The sequence below is a fragment of the Sciurus carolinensis genome, chromosome X, assembly GCF_902686445.1.
Source record: "Sciurus carolinensis chromosome X, mSciCar1.2, whole genome shotgun sequence".
NCBI lineage: Eukaryota > Metazoa > Chordata > Mammalia > Rodentia > Sciuridae > Sciurus > Sciurus carolinensis.
In genome coordinates, this window is record NC_062232.1 from 14,108,046 (window position 1) to 14,121,521 (window position 13,476).

The following is a 13,476-nucleotide window of genomic DNA, read 5'->3' on the forward strand; positions in this document are numbered from 1 at the left end:
TAGTAAGTACTTAATATTTGTTAAATATCTCTTAAGAGATTTAATACTAAAGCAGGGCAAACCTAAGACAAAACTGGATAGAAACTTTTTTAGAACACCTTTTCTGAGTCTATGGCAATTTTATATACTCCTTGCCCATTTCTCTGAATGACAACCATACTAACTGGATTACACATTTGTCCTGGTGTAATTGTGAATAGTGTCTCCTTCTACTCTAAAAAAAAATCCCAGTTGCAGTAAATTATAAGACCATCCTAAGTTTAAGGTCCTCTTTCTTATGATATCAGTGAATAGTCAAGTCAATAAGACGTTTTGATCAAGATGAGATAGTCAGTATAAACATAGTGAGTGGAGAGCTGAAATCAATAAAGTTGAAATTTAAAAAATTAAAAATATCAATGAAACAAGAAGTTGGTTCTTTGAAAAAATTAAACAAAACTGATAAACCCTTAGTTAAGCTAACCAAAAGAAAGAGGGAAAAAACTCAGATTATTAAAATCCATACCAAAAAAGGAAATATCACCACAGACACTACTGAAACACAGAGGATAATCAGAAACTATTTTGAAAATCTATACTCCAATAAATTAAAAAATCTTGAAGATATTGACAAATTTCTAGAGACATATGGCCTACTCAAATTGAACCAGGAGGCTTTAGAAAATTTAAACAGATCAATTTCAGGTAATGAAATTAAGGATGTCATCAAAAGCCTACCAAGAAATAAAGCCCAGGACTGGATGGATTCTCAATAGAGTTCTACAAGACCTTTAAAGAAGAACTAACACCACTTCTTCTCAAATTATACCATGAAATAGAAAAGGAGGGAATTCTACCAAATTTGTTCTATGAAGCTGGTATCACCCTGATATGAAAACAAGTCAAAGACACATCAACGAAAGAAAACTTCAGATCAATATGCTTGATGAACTTAGATGCAAAAATTCTTAATATAATACTGGCAAATTGCATACAAAAATACATTAAAAATATAGTACACCATGATCAAGTGGGTTTCATCCCAGGGATGTAAGGCTGGTTTATATGGAAATCAATAAATGTAATTCACCACATAAATATATTTAAAGACAAGAGTCACATGATGATCTCAATAGATGCATAAAAAGCATTTGATAAAATACAGCATCCATTTATGTTTAAAACACGAGAAAATATAGAGCAAGTAGGAACATATCTCAACATTATAAAAACTATATATGACAATCCCAAAGCCAACATCATTCTAAATAGAGAAAAACTGAAAGCATTCCCTCTAAAAACTGGAATAAGATACGGTTGCCCTCTTTCACGAACACTTCTATTCAACATACTCCTTGAAACTCTAACCAGAGCAATTATGTGAAAGAAAGAAATTAAAGCGATATAAATAGGAAAAGAAGAGCTCAAACTATCTCTATTTGCTGACAACATGATCCTATATTTAGAGGACCCAGAAAACTTCTAGAGCTCATAAATGATTTCAGCATAGTAGCAGGATATAAAATTAACACTCATAAATCAATTGCATTCCCATATATCAATGACAAAATCAGTGGAAAGAGGAATTAGGAAAACTATCCCATTCACAATAGCCTCAAAAACAAAAAAACTTGGCACTCAATCTAACAAAAGAGGTAAAAGACCTCAACAATGAAAACTACAGAACACTAAAGAAAGAAATTAAAGACCTAAGAAGATGGAAAGCTCTCCCATGTTCTTGGCAGAATTAATATTGTCAAAATGGCCATACTATTAAAAGTACTATACAGATTTAATGCAATTCCTATTAAAATTCAAATGACATTCTTCATAGAAATAGAAAAAACAGTCATGAAATTCATTTGGAAAAATTAGAGGCCCAGAATAGCCAAAGCAATCCTTAGCAAGAAAAGCGAAGCAGGAGACATCACATTACCAGACCTTAAATTATACCACAGAGCTATAGTAACAAAAATGTCATGGTATTGGTACCAAAATGGACATGTAGACCAAAGGTACAGAATAGAAGACACAGAGACAAACCCATATAAATAGAGTTATCTCATACTAGACAAAGGTGCCAAAAATGTACATTGGAGAAAAGATAGCCTCTTCAACAAGTGGTACTGGGAAAACTGGAAATCCATATGTTGTAGAATGAAATTTAACCCCTATCTTTCACCCTGCGCAAAACTCAAAGTGGACTAAAGATCTAGGTACTAGACCAGAAACCCTGCATATACTAGAAGAAAATGTAGGCCCAGCACTCCAACCTGTCAGCTTCCCCAACAAGACTTCCCCAACAAGACTCCTAAAGTGTAAGAAGTAAAATAAAAAATCAGTAAATGGGATGGTATCAAACTAAAAAGCTTCTTTACAGCAAAGGAAGCAATCAAGAGCATGAAGAGATAACCTACAGAATGGGAGAAAATCTTTGTCACCCACACCTCAGATAAGGCATTAATTTCCAAGGGTATGCAAAGAACTCAAAAGGCTTAATACCAAAAATAAATAAATAAATAACCCAATCAATAAATAGGCAAAGGAGCTAAACAGACACTTTTTAAAATAAGAAATATGAATGGTCAACAAATATATGAAAAAAATGTTCAACATCTCTAGCAATTAAAGAAATAAAAATTAAAACTACACTGAGATTCCATCTCACTTCAGCCAGAATGGCAATAATCAAGAATACAAGTAATAATAAATGTTGGTGAGGATGTGGGGAAAAGGGTAGGTACACTCATACATTTTTGGTGGGACTGAAAATTAGTACAACCATTCTGGAAAGCAGTATGGAGATTCCTCAAAAAACTAGGAAGAGAACCACCATTTGACCCAATTATTCCACTCCTTGTTATATATCCAAAGGAGTTAAAAATAAGCATCCCACAGTGATGCAGCCACATCAATGTTTATAGCAGCACAATGCATAATGGCTAAGCTGTGGAACTAACCCATCAACAGATAAATAGATAAAGAAGTTGTGGTAATGGAATATTACTCTGCCATAAATAAGAATGACTTTATGATATTTGCCAGTAAATGAATGGATCTGGAGACTATCATGCTAAGTGAAATAGTGAAATAAGCCAATCCCCCCAAAAAGCAAAGTTTGGATGTTCTCTCTGATATGTGGATACTGACCCACAACAAGTGGGGAAGGGAAGGAGAGAAGTTCAGTGGATTATACAAATGGGAATAAAGGGAAGGGAGATGGGAAAGAACAGGAAAGACAGTGGAATGAATCTGACATAACTTTCCTATGCACATATATGAATACAGCACAGTGAATCTCAACATAGTATACATCCACAAGACTGGGATCCTAATTAGAATAAGATTTATTCTGTGCTCAAATAAATATATCAAAATAGATTCTACTGTCATGTACAACTAAAAAGAATAAATAAAAAAGCGATTTTGCAGTTTTCATATTATGTGTTTAAAAGTATGAATCAGAGTGAATGATTTTTCTTTTCTATAAATTAGGATTCATCTTTGTTTAAAATAAAGGCTAAAGATTAAAAAAAAACATAGTGAGTGGTTATGATTCTAGCTAAGTGCAAAGGAACATGATGTTTTTGTCAGTCAAATATTGGTAAGCACATGGCATGAATGCTATACTCACCACCACCCACCCTGTGACTACTAATTAGCCACTACCAATGGCTCAGAATGAAATCTTTCCTGAGGTTAGCCTGAGCAGCCAGCCTTATGTGAGGCTTTTTGAGGTACTGAGAACAAGTCTCTGGAATGTCTATAACTAGCTCTGTGGAGACCCTAAGTTGACAGCCGCCTTGATGTGGTAAAGACTACAAATTCTGATATCAGACAGATATAGCCAGATTTATATCCTGCTTCTACCACTTCCTAGATGGGTGATTGGGTGAGGTATTGAAGTTTTCTAAGTCTCAGTTCCTACACCAATAAGTTAGAAGTAAAAATATAACTTTGGATTGTTGGGAAGATTAAATATATTAACCTGGATGAAGAAAATACCATATTGTAAGTCCTAAACATATAGCTCTCTTCTCCAATTCTCCCTTTGTTTTTTTCCTGATATTTGGATCTTAAGTCTGAATTTCAGTGATTAGGACAGATCCTGGGGGATGTTTTTGGGTCAGCAATTTTCCCAGGATGCCTCAGATTTCATCACCTTCAGGGATCACTGTTCCACCTGCTCATAAGACTGGTTTTATATAAAAATTTGACTTCTATATAAATATATATGTTTGTGTCTTATACCCCTCCTAGTGTGAGAACTAACAGTACATATTTATATTAAATAAATATAATTGAACTATAATGAAAGAGTAGTCTCAAGCTTCTGGAACTCTATCACATGAGATACAAAGGTAGATTTCCAAGTTCAGTTTTATAATCCCCACGTTCTTATTCCATCAGACCCTTCAATTGCCAGATGATCACGCTTCCTTGTTTTTACCCTTGGTGGTGGTGTACTTGTTAATAGGGGAGGGGTTGTGTTGAGGAAACCTAATGGCAACTTCTCTTCTAAGTTCATTAAAAACATTTTGTATGATGAGCAGGTTGGAGGTCAATGTAGAGGAATAGAAATGAAGAACTCTATAAGACTAAGTCTCTGGTATTCTTCAAACTCCTCAGCAGTGGGTATGGGAAAAGATGGCTAGTAGGACCCCCATGAGAAGATGGTGGCATGGTGCCTTAGAGGGACTGGGCAACATATCTCACAATCCTAAGTGGCCTTGAAAATTGCAGAGCAGCACAGACTTAAGGGACCATGTGGCCTAGCCCTATGAGCTTATCAGAAGTGAATTGTGTGTACTTAGATTCAGAGGCCCTTCCCAGAATATTCTGCTCTACCTAAAACCTAAGGACATTTGCCTAGGGAAGACAGGGAAGGTAGGTTCTGAACCAGAACTAGCTCATAATAGCTGAGATAGAATTTCCAACAAGTGCAATGAGATAAGACTTCAGAATAAGATCATTTTTTTCTTTTTTCTTTTTAGGCAGGGTCTTGCTAAGCTGCTGAGGCTGGCCTTGAACTTGCAATCCTTCTTGTCTCACCTCCTGAGAATTAACAGGCCTGTGCCACCACACCCAGCCTCCATTCTGTTTTTGAAAAATAAAGATTTCATACATATCCCAGTTTATAGTAGAAACTAGGTGCCTACTCCAGAGAATTATGAGCTATGGTCACCAGTGTAGCAGAAGTATTGATTGAAATTACTTTGTGTTAAGGTATGGTGCTACAAAGATACCAGTATAAAATTATAATTTTAATTTGGGTTGTATAAGGAATGTAGAGGGATTATATTAGTTGAAATGCTATCAGAAAGACTTTTTATTTTCCAAAGAAACACAGGAGGTTTGTTATTAGAGTTAGAGAACATAATTGTTGACAGGTCAAATTGAGAACTACACTACATTTAGGTTGAAGGGCTTCCAAAGTTTTCAATCTCTGTCCCATTTAGAAGTTTTCTGGACACAGATGGACTTTTTCTCATTTCTCCTAGAAAACATAACAAAATGAAAAGCAACTACCCTTTTAAGAGATGTTTCTGAACCCCTCCAAGCCCCAGATAAAGGCTCAGAGGGGGGTTAGTTTTCCCTGCACATAACATTTTTCATTCCCTGTGATGATGCCTTAGAACCCGTTTAGCACCTGCATGTGTGTATGTGCCTCTGGTATCCCTTAGAAACTTTAATGTGAGTCTTTCCCTGTAGAGCAGTGTCTTTAGTTGAAAAAAATGTGCAAACAGAATTTAACAGGCCCACTTTACAGACAACAGTGGATCAACAAGTCATAGGAGGTGGGAGAGATAGAAAAGGTTTCTGTGTGTTTTTCATTGACTTGAGGCACAACAATATAGACAAATTCCTAATGGGTACTGAAGTGTCTGCATGTAGCACAATAAGCAGAGTGTTTCACTAAAACATGAATTTGTTTTGTAGATGAGATCTGTGCTGATGCCACCAGTGTCAATAAATAAAGACAATGCCACTGACTTGAAGAAAAGTAAAATGGGCATAACTCTTACTGCACCAGGGAGAGTCAGATCAAGTGATTTATCCTCTGAACAATTATCAAAGCATGAATGGGAACAGGTAGGTAATTAAAGTGTTCCCAGAGTGGCAATGAAGACACCAGCATAGATGATGATGTACCTTACAATATATAGATAAAAGTAACTTTACTTTCATAAGCAAACCATATGATTCTCTCTGAATTCATTACTGTATTTTTTTTTCAAAAATTTTTTTAGTTACAGATGGACCTTTATTTTATTTATTTATATGTGGTGCTGATAATTGAACCCATTGTCTCACATGCTAGGCAAGCCCTCCACCACTGAGCCACAACCCCAGCTCCTCATTACTGCATTTTAAATACTTTTATTGAGGTATAATTCACATATCATGTAACTCACCCATTTAGAGTATATAATCCAGTAGTTTTTAATAAATTTACAACTATCACCACAACCTAATTTGAGAACATTTTTATCATCCAAGAAAGAAACCCCATACCTATTAGCAGTCACTCTCCATTATCCCCCTTTCCTGCCCCCACAGCCCTAGGCAACCACTAACCTGCTTTCTGTCTTTATAGATGTACTAATTCTGAACATTTTATTGTAATGGACACAATACAATATGTGATCTTTTGTGTTTGGCATCTTTTACTCAGCACAGTGTTCTTTAGATTCATCCATGTTGTAGCATGTGTCAGTACTTTATTTCTTTTTATTGCTGAATAATATTTTACTATATGGGTAGGCCATATTATATTTATTCATTTATTGGCTCATGGACATTTGGATTTGTTTCCATTTTTTTACTGTTATGAATAATGTCTTTATGAACATTCATATACAACATACGAGTTTTTTTATGTACATATCTTTGCATTTCTCTTGGGTGTATATGCAGTCCATACCCAGTATGAATTGCTGGATGATAAGGTAACTCCAAAGTTAAATATTTTGAAAAAGTTCTAAACTGTTTGCCCAAGTGGCTATACCATTTTACATTCCCATCAGCAATGAGGTTCTAATTTCTCCTCCATTCTCACCAGCACTTATTATTGACTGTCCCCTTTTTAAATTTTTTTAACCCTTTCAGTTGTAGCCATTCTAGAGGGAGTGCAGTGGAATCTCATGTGTTCTTGATTTATTTTAGATTGAGGAAATTTAAAAGGCTGAGACAAATAGATGTTTGTCATCCTGGTCATATAAGATCTGTAGCTCAGTGAAGGTTTCCCACTTTTTGGCTTGAAATTTTTTAGTAAAAAATGTTGCAAATACTTCATCTTTCATGCAATTACTATCCAAAAACTCCTGCATCTCAGAGGATAGGTTGTTGAGAATACAGATGATTTCTATGGAAGAATTTATTTCACTAACAAAGAGTCCTTAATAGCATTTTTGTTTGTTTGTGAACTCCAGAATTAAATCTATGTTACAACTACAATCTAGGAAAACCTAGTCAAATGAATAATTTCTAGACAGAAAAGAAATGCACAGTCCCCAGTACCCCCTGCCCCCCCCCCAAAAATGGAGAACTCATGTAATGGATTCTGAAGGAGATACTCATTTCTTAAAAACTGTTATCCCTTATGATTTTGAATCAAAGAAAATGAGTTTAGCTATATCTTTCTCATTTCATTAATAACAACTGAGGCCAAAATAGGTGAAGAGATTTGCCCAAGATGACATAGATACTTGAAGAGGTGACTCCTTGACCACTGCTTATTCTAGTTCAACAGAGTTTCATCATATGTATATTTAATTTATGTAGATTTCAATTATGGCATATGGCAAAGAAGGCAAAAAAAGAAAAATACTGTAAAAATTTATTTTTGTACATAGTCCTTTTCATATACTATTATATATATATAAACATAGCCATATTATTATATAGGATTATATATATAAAACAATGTATATTATACTTTCAGGATAATTGAAGAGTTTTTCCAGGGATAATTTTGGCTATAAATGATTTGTATTCATGTAGGAATTAAAAATGTAATCCCCTCCTAATAAAATAAAAACCCTTGTGTTTTGTGTTTACTCCTTCATTGTACTACAGGTCAGGTCACATCCCCCAAAGACGAATTAGTTAGTGTAAAAGCCAGATATAACTCAGTTTAAAATGCAAATGCTATTTTTGTCATAAACAACAGCATAGTAAAGGGGTTGCATTATATTTATTTGTATGTTGTGCCCATGTTAGAATTCAGTGAGGAGAAAGGAAACGCCTAGATTAATTCTTCTTTGGGTGGTTTTAATTTTGAACTCAATCAATCATCAAAAAATCTGCAAGTGTCTTGTCTGTGCCTTGTGCAGATTTTCTCTAGTTCTAATCAGGTGCTGATCATTCCAGGGTGGTTGTTCTGCCAGTTCTGTTCTTTCCACCTTATTGCCCTTTCCCTCACTCATTTCTAGTTTCCCTTCAGCACTACACCTGTAAATGGGTACACAGTCACATTTAGTAGAGCAACCATTTTTGGTTCTCAAGATCTGATTTGGTCCTACTAGATTAACTGCACAACTTAAAATGCAGGCTTTTTCATGCCTTCAAAAGAAACATGTGGAGGTGGAAGGGCTAGAGGTGTAGCTCAGTAGTAAAGTACTTGTCCAGGATGCTTGAGCCCTAGGTTCAATTTTCAGCACCAGCACCAGCATCAAAAACCAAACCAAAAAGAAAAAAGAAATCTGGAAAATATAGACTTTTAGAATTATAGGCTGTTAGAACTTTGAGGTACTTTACAGATCAACTGGCCCAAATGTCAGATTTAAAAGATTTCAGAAGTGGGACCCAGTTGGGTGCCATGGCACATACCTGTAATCCCAGTGGCTTGGGAGGCTAAGGCAGGAGGATCGTGAGTTCAAAGACAGCCTCCGCAAAAGCAAGGTACTAAGTAACTCAGTGAGACCCTGTCTCTAAATAAAATACAAAATAGGGTTGGGGATGTGGCTCAGTGGTCAAGTGCCCCTGAGTTCAATCCCTGGTACCCCAACCCCCAAAATAAAAAGTGGGACCCAGAGTGTTTCCTAGGGTTGTTGCTATGTTTAGTGGCAAAGATAGTTTTTCTTAGTGCTCTTGAAGATCTTATAGGAGTTTAAATAAAGAAATGTTATACCTGTACATTGGAGCCACGAAGAAGGAGCCTCCAATTTTCTGTGAAAAAATATTCTTAGAAACTTGGGTCTTCAGTCCTGGGTATCATGTGACCTATATTTGCTTCTTCCACACCGCCCCCCAAAGGAAATGTTATACTAATAAAACTCTGTGGATTTAGGAGAACACCTGGTAGAATTGAGTTGTGAGTAAATGTATTGCTGAAACTGAGAATGTCCATATCAAGGTGGCAAAAGGTGAAGGAGATGCTTTAGGGATGTTCTTGAATGAACAACTTTCTCTATTTGTGATGGGAAAGAGCAAGCACTTCCTCAGGTTGTTTGTTCAACAGGACAAAAACCCTAGGCCCAAGTCCCAGCTGTGTGAGCTACCTAATTTCTTTGAATATATCAAGAACGCCTAATGTGTTCACTATGGGGAGCTGCTTTCTTCTGTGAACACGACAATGAAACTCTTTTAAAAGAAAAGAATGGCCAGGTGTGTTGACCCACTCCTGTAATCACAACAACTTGACTGCATACCTGTAATGCCAGCAATTTGAGAGGCTGAGGCAGAAAGATTGCAAGTTCAAGACCAGCCTTAGCAACTTAGCAAGACCCTGTCTCAAAATAAAAAGGGCTGGGGATAGAACTCAGTGGTAGAGTTCTCCTGGATTTAATCCCCAGTACTTAAGAAAAAGTATTCTGGAAAGGATGCATGGTGTAGATGAGTATGAAACAATTTTGAAGGAGGAATGGAAAGAGCCTTTGGGATACCTTGAACTTATGGTAAATAAGTTGGAATCTAGTAAGACAAATTCTCACTTATAAGTTGCAGCCTAATTTGGTTTGTTCTTCCAAGATCGTTGACATTCTGTGGAGTGACCCCAGAGGCAGAAAAGGCTGTTATCCAAATACAAGTCGAGGAGGAGGCTGCTATTTTGGACCAGACGTTACCTCTAAGATTCTTAATAAATATCAGTTGAAGATGCTCATTAGGTCTCATGAATGTAAGCATGATGGATATGAAATCTGCCATGATGGGAAGGTAAGCTAATATTGTTGGTGACATTCTCAAAGACATATTTCCCCCAAGCATAGAGTCTTCTCTTCACAGAGTGTGTCTGACCTAGGAGCCCATGAGAAGATATCTTCTCTAGTACCAAACAGAAACCAGAGACTGGCAGGTTCATATATAGGTTGTTTGAAAGGTCCTCACTCACACCCTAAGAGACTTATTTGCTGATCTTCATGGCACTAAGTATACACACAGAGACTTCATTCTTTACTTATTGTAACGCAGCTCTCCTGTAAAGAATGTATTTTTCCTCACAGAGTATGTGAAAAGTAGCAGTGAATTCACTTTGTTCTCTTCTACTTTTTGCACATTACTTGTGCAGGGCAGAAAACACACTTTCCTTCAACTAGCTGAGTAGGCAGTCTCCTGCAAGTTGCTGTGGTTAGTTTTGCTGTAGCCACGAAAATGGAGTGTGTTTTGCTCCTTTGGTGGTATCAATAAGGTTAGAAGAGTTGAGGACTGAGGAATTGATTCCTGTCCTCCATTGACCTGGTAAGCCTCTTTTTCTACAGTGAAGAGCAATAAATAACAATGAATACCAAATTGTATGGCATTTCTTCATCTGCTTTTCTTAACTATTAATTTGTTTTAGGCTCATACTAATATTGTAAGATAAGTAAGGCAAGTACTAATATTGTAAGATAAGTAAGGACTTCTTTATAATGAGAAAGTGGATAGAAAATAGTAGTGGTTTGTCTGAAGTGATATGCTGATTATGACAGAATTGGGCCTAAGCCAGCTTTTCTGTCACTGACAAGTATTATCTTTCCATATTCCACCATACCCCTAAGGCTGGTTCTTTCCCAAGATAGTGATCATGGTCTCATAGTCTAGCCACTGTTTCTCTGCCCTTAAAGCACTGGTTTTGTTGAGCCTTGAACCCTCTAAGTTGTCTTATTCAATGAATGGAGTCACTTAGCTCCAAGCAAAAGAAAAAGACTGAGCTACTAGACAAGTTCTGAATGCTTAGATGTTACAAGATAAGAAAATAAGGGATTTATCCCCTTGGAAAATTAGAATTTGCAAAACCAAACCCTGAAGAGGATTCTAAGATCTGGCACTGAAATTGTGCATAGGAGTGCAGGGTCATGCACTGGGGATATTGAATGAATGTCTAGGAGGTAGTGCTCTTGGAGACACCAAGTGAAAACCTTTGTTTTCTTCCAGTGGACTTTGAAGAAATCATGTCAGACTTGGGTAATTTGCAGAGATTATGAACTGTGTTAATTTTTGCTTTTTAAGAATTAAGCTATTTGACTTTATTGAATAGACTTTTGCAAACTAATTTTATGAACCCAATTATTTTTTTTAATTAATCAGGTTATTACCATATTTTCTGCTTCTAATTATTATGAAGAAGGCAGCAATCGAGGAGCTTACATCAGACTAGGTTGTGGTATGAACCCACGATTTTTCCAGTACCGAGTAACTAGTTCAACATGCATGAGCCCTCTTCACCATAGGTGAGTATATTCAGAAAATACCAAACACTGGTATTGGTGATCCAGTAGACTAGTTCTAAGTGATTAAGAGCAGCCACACAAGTGAAGGCAGTCACTTACACACTTTGTCATTGGTTTAAACAAAACAAACTGGTACCAGACACCCAGTGATGAATGCACCCATATTTGATACCAATTCATACATCTTTTAACACAGTTAAAGCAGTCAGCACCCACAAATGTAACTAAATATAAAGAAAAGAAAGTCTTCACACCCACTCAGTGTCCCCTAACCTGTAGCCTTCTCTGTTCCTCAAACAGTACTGTTTGGTCTTTCCCCTTCTTCTCTTCTGTACCCAGAAGTGTATGTAACTAAAATGTTGAGTGTTTCTTCATGTGATGACAATGACATTCATAGTTTATCTTCCTTTTCTCCCTGTAACACTATCTTTTTAGATTTTTTTACATTATGAAACTTACATTTATTGTTAACAGATTTTTAAAAAGTATTAAAAATGTTAATTATCTTCACACTCCTTACTTTTTCAATAATTCTTTCCCCCAGAAATAATTAAAACTAACAGCCATGAATGACCCCTTCCACCCTCTTCTTGCTCACAAAAAGGGATAAGCAGTCATTAATTCACTGAATAAAATAACTTGTGAGCATCTAATATGTGGCAGACATTGTTTTAGGTACAGGTTAGGCATAGCAATGAATAGCATAAGTAAAAATCTTCTCAACAAGTACTTATCCCAGTATAAGGAGAAAGACAGTAAACAACAAACATACTTTTTTTTTTTTTAAATAAAGGTAGAATCACTTACACCCTCTATTCTACAACTGACTTTTTCCCCTTAAAGATTTCATCATGGAACTGGAGCTGTGGCTCAGTAGTAAAGCACTTGCCTGGCATGTGTGAGGCCCTGGGTTCTATTCTCAGCACCACATATAAATAAATATATAAAAAAAAAATAAAGGCCCATCAGCAACTAAAAAAAATGTTAAAAAAAAAGATTTCATCATGATGGGCTGGGGTTGTAGCCCAGTGGTAGAGCATTTGCCTAGCATGTGTGAGGCACTAGGTTCGATCCTTAGCACCACATAAAAATAAATAAATAAAATAAAGGTATTGAGTCCATCTACAACTAAAAAAATTTTTTTAAAGATTTCATCATGAACCTCACTCCAAGTTGGCATATATAAATCTGATTCATTCATTTCAGTAGACACATAATGTTCTGTAGTATGTAGTAACATTAATAGAGTGAATAAATCTTCAATTGATAGATGCCCATATTGGTCACAGGATCTTACATTTAGAAAAAAATATGATAACAAACATTCCTATATGTAAGGGATTTATATAATTCATTAAGCAAAAAAAAAAAAAAAAATCTGATTTAAAAAATGGGCAAATGACCTGAATAGACACTTTTCCAGAGAAGACATAGGTTTTAATTGGCTTTTTTGTTGTTGTGACCAAAAGACCTGAAAAGAATAATTAGAGGAGGAAAAGTTTATTTTGGTTCACATTGTCAGAGGTCTCAGATGGCTGACTCCATAGCTCTGGGCCCAAGGTGAGGTAGAACATTGTGGCAGAAGAGCATGATGTTGAAGAAAGCAGCTTGGAACGTGGCCATGAGGAAGCAGATAGAGAACCCTTCTCACCAGGGACAAAATATAAACCCAAAAGGCATGCCCCCAGTGATCTTCTTCCAGTCACACCCTACCTGTCTACAGTTATCACCCAGTTAATTCATACCAGTGGATTAATGTACTGATTAGGTTAAGGTTCTCATAATGTAGTCATTTCACCTCTGAACTTTCTTGTATTTTCTCACACATGAGATTTTGGGAGACACC

The 13,476-nt window shown here is 36.1% G+C and overlaps 1 protein-coding gene across 9 annotated transcripts in view; it reads left to right on the forward strand.

Moving 5' to 3' along the window:
* The window catches only part of Ppef1 (protein phosphatase with EF-hand domain 1), a 112,668-nt gene that overhangs the window by 80,709 nt on the left and 18,483 nt on the right, over positions 1-13,476 (forward strand). For all 9 annotated transcript variants that reach the window (XR_007106401.1, XM_047535884.1, XM_047535883.1 and 6 more), the window contains 3 exons: positions 5,920-6,072; positions 9,952-10,137; positions 11,488-11,630. Coding sequence is in view for 8 of the 9 variants with exons in the window: in XM_047535884.1 (XP_047391840.1) it covers positions 5,920-6,072; positions 9,952-10,137; positions 11,488-11,630 (482 nt within the window). In the remaining variant the exon portion in view is untranslated. The remainder of the gene's footprint in view (positions 1-5,919; positions 6,073-9,951; positions 10,138-11,487; positions 11,631-13,476) is intronic.